A 4073-nucleotide genomic window follows, 5' to 3' on the forward strand; every position below is an offset into this window, starting at 1 on the left:
TTTGTTCTAAGAGCTTAGTCATTGCTTTGAATTCTCCAAAACCGGGATCTTTTTCTGATGAAGTGGCTTTTGAAAACAATAAAATCTAACTTACATGTAGTTCACGCAGCTGCCATTTCTTAAAACAGCACTTGCATGGATTGCGAACACTTTGTCGAAGGATTGAAGCGCAATAAAATATCGAATAGCGCGTTATTAGGCATAAAGCTCGTTAATAATTTCATTTTAAAAATAATCTGAAAAAAGTAAAACCTCCTACTGAAGTAAAGTGGAATTCCTAGAATCATTCAAGATGGCATTGATTGCGGTGGAATTTGAGAACAGTACGGACAGGAGTGATCGCTGAACTCAAGTTATTTCAATCAAAGATAGTTTAAATGCTTACCCGCACGTACAAATCTGACAAATACATTTCTTCGTCATCTTCGAAACCTTCCTAGTTATTCTTCAGAGTGAAAGCAACCTCATGATTCTTATAAAGATCTTTCCCGGTATGTTGCTTCATAATACACAAACTTATATCTTCAGTTGCTATGGCGACTAGATTTTAAGTGATTTATACTCTCTTGGGATTTGTCACGCCTGGCCCGATAAATTGAATAATCTTGACCCTTTATTTCTTTGAAGCCTGTCAACCGTATTATGTTTAATTTCAAATATTACTTTTATAAGAAAAAATATTTGAGGCTATTTTAACATTTAATAGCACAAAATTCTCTCGTTCCCCTCGGCACTCTCAAACATTTTTGCCTGAATGAAAACCATCCCAATGTTGGCTGTTTCCGAGGAGATAGTAGTAACCCTACCCAAAGATCTTTCTAATAGAGCATACTACGGAAAATTGCCCTTCATTACCCCCTTTCTCCCATCCGAAAGAAAAATTTGTCGCAGCTTTCAGTCAATCTGTGAGCAGTTAGGATTATGCCTATGATTACAGCTAAATGAGTTCAGTCAAGGAACATGGAGTTCCAGTTCAATACCGGGATTCTACCGTAATTCCGGAATTTCAAAAATCGAAGAAACCAGCTAATCTTAACTACCATATGTCGATTAAGAAAAGTCAAGCGATTCTGAAACGCTTTATAGATCTCAAGTTTATTGTTTGGTTTACGCTGGTTTCAGAAAACGAAACCACGTTTATTGACACTTAGAACTTTTTTTCAGGTCGACTGCCGGTCAATGTTTTCAATGAAACACTAAATAACCGGCAGTCCGGTATTTTCAATAAATTTGACTTACCTAAGAATCCCAGCCAATCCAAACTTCATATGGAGATTGAGAAAAGTCGAGCGATCCTGAAATGCTTTATAGATCTCAAGTGTAGCTTTTGGTTTACGCTCGGCTCAGAAAACGAATAGCTGGATTTTTCCGATTTGTCAAATTTACTGAGAGTATTGACTGCCGGTCATTTTAGTGTTTTGAAAACCTTGACCGGTTACCGGACACATAGCCACAGCGTCGCATTTATCATTTTGTTGATAAAAGAAATTTACGGAGCACGTGACCAAGGAGCCATAATCGAGAGGCAACTGTGTTCGCAGACCACGAGAGCTACCCATTCAGTTGAAAAGCGGTCGTTAGGCTCGTAAAAATACATGCCAGGGAGTTTGACCCTAGCGCAATATGCTGACCGCAATATTTCCAGGAAGGCGGCTCCGAAAATTACACTTTAGTTTCACCCTATGTGAAAAACCGTCGCTCAATAAAAGGCATATGTAACTGAAACGCTTGAACAGTCAGCCAGATCTTCTCGGTTAAAGGTGAATTAACCTGCAACTGTGCTGCACTTTTGACGTCATCGGTTGATTAATCGCAAAATTCTTCCGAATTTGGTCAACAGTAGCTGGTTATGGTGAATTCATGATGCATGTGCTTTTAGCCAATCAGAAACGGAGAAATATTTTGAATGAATAATAATGCATTTTATTATCCTTTTAGCTTTGAAAGTTCTCCTTTATTAACCCTCATCCTACCAACTTAATTTTGCATACAAATCATACCAACAGGGGACAAATGCCCAATAATGAAATCTTGTTACAGCAACAAAAAACCCTAATTTCGTAATGGTCACGTGACTGATGACGTAATCACCCTAGATGTGACATGAGAAGATATTTTATGGCAAATTTTATCTTGTTGTGGTCTGTTAGTCTTCTAAGTATAAAATTGTCAAAGTTATTAGGGCTTTAAAAAAAAGCCTCAAAGGATTCTGGGATAATTTTTATAATAGTTATAATTTACTTTAATAATTAATATTAATTCTACGACTTATCACTTTTCAGGGAGTATATATTTTCTCTCTCTTACTGACCCAATACCACACTCACTTTCGAGTCAAATTATCAATATTTCCACCTTCTGAATGCCACATTCAAAAAAGGTTATTCGACAGCGCCAAAAAATATTCAAATCAAGCTATTGACGGACTACATCAAGGGCTCCGACGGATTGCCGGTGTCTGCAAAACATATCAATGTTAATCTAAGTTGTGGTATGAAGAATGTATTAAGGAACTTAAAGGCTTAACTGTGACAGAATGCGGCACAGTTAACTGCACTGAGTCAAACTAAAGGAAAATACCTCGGATATAATCTAAACTATTAGTCAAACTATTAGTCAAAATTAGCAGTTCTTAAGATACAGACAGATGCGTTTAAACATTAAAGGCGAGTGCACAAAAACCGGGTGTACCTTAATTTCAACAATCAACACCGATGACTTTCATTTTGAAACTAACGAGGCTTTCTTTGCTTACGATGTATATTTAAAAGTTTGCCCTTCAAAGTAAGCAATATATATAATGTTTATATAGGTACTGAAATTTCGTTTCAAACTAGGAGCACGCATCCAACTCTTTTTGGACATAAGAAAGCAATCAGTTGCAGTAGGTGTGGACAACCGGTTAAGCAATTAAAGCCAGTACCTTTTCGTGCTTGGTGGATTCAGTTGGCCTGATGCAAAGGAGGAAAAGATCATGACATATACATTATTCGGCCTTTGGCTTAGTTATAGTGATACAGACTCTCGCACAATGAGATAAATAAGAAGGGTATACTTGCTAAATTAGCCGCCTAAATTAATTAACAATTGGTTTTATTTGGGCTAGATAAAATAATTAAAAGGTCGGCGTGCTAATGAAAGTACCCGCCACATTTCAATCTTGTCCACTACCTTTAAAAACTACCTTTTGGTTTCAGAGGCAGTTTAATATTGCGTTCCGAAAGGTCAGAAACAGAGATTACGCAGCTTATAAATCAACAAATTTATTCCAAGTAAGGCTTGAAAGATACTTCAAATCAACGTAACTGTAGAGCACCGAAAGTATAGGTTTCGTCGGGCGGAAAAACTTTTTCAGTGTACGGTTTGACGTAGATCTATGAGGGAGCCTCGTGATTTGTGATCTGTCCTTGCTCTAACTTCAGGTAATCAGTTCTTATTTACATTTTGAAATGTTTTGTTTTTTAAGTGCGTGAATTGGTTTAATGCGCAACTACTGCCGCCAAAGTGCCTTGAACCCATGTTGAACCGATTGGGTTTTAAAGCTCAGTTCCGTTCCCGCTGCCACAACTTACTTCTTGGAAACTGTATTGCCTAGATTCATTCTAAAGTTAGATTCAAGCCATATAGTGCGTTTAGAAGGGTTACAATTATTAGAAAGTGTGTTTGTTCATTGTATACTGTATTTGTTCATTTGGCGTGGCAGGATCATCTGAAGCTGAACCGTGAGTTTCATTTGACCAGACTGTTTTCAGGCTTTTTCTGTGGAGGTGCTTCCTTCATGTTTATTACGAATCATTTCAGTTATATTGAGCACAGACACATTCGCCGCAGCGGCTCCGCTCTTCTAAACAAAATCATGATACAATTATCAGACCCTTCTCCTCTAAAACGTGACCTCTCCGCTTTGTTAGACACACACTTCATGCGAAAATAATCTTTGCGACTCCTTCGCCCTCAGTGTTTGACAGAGTCTCATTCAGGATGCCGACTGAGTTTGGTTTAATACGTTAAGACTTTGGAAATAGTTTTGCATTTGTTCAACCTTATATTCATACAATTCGAGACATTAATTA

The 4073-nt window shown here is 37.5% G+C and overlaps 1 protein-coding gene across 1 annotated transcript in view; it reads right to left on the bottom strand.

Moving 5' to 3' along the window:
• LOC140938807 (uncharacterized) overlaps positions 1 to 521 on the bottom strand; it is a 4794-nt gene extending 4273 nt beyond the window's left edge. Inside the window, exon 1 of the mRNA XM_073388336.1 lies at positions 386 to 521. Within this exon, the coding sequence (XP_073244437.1) occupies positions 386 to 423 (38 nt within the window). The 5' untranslated portion in view covers positions 424 to 521. The remainder of the gene's footprint in view (positions 1 to 385) is intronic.
• Positions 522 to 4073: the final 3552 nt, after the last annotated feature.

Source organism: Porites lutea, chromosome 5, assembly GCF_958299795.1.
Source record: "Porites lutea chromosome 5, jaPorLute2.1, whole genome shotgun sequence".
NCBI classification, from domain to species: domain Eukaryota; kingdom Metazoa; phylum Cnidaria; class Anthozoa; order Scleractinia; family Poritidae; genus Porites; species Porites lutea.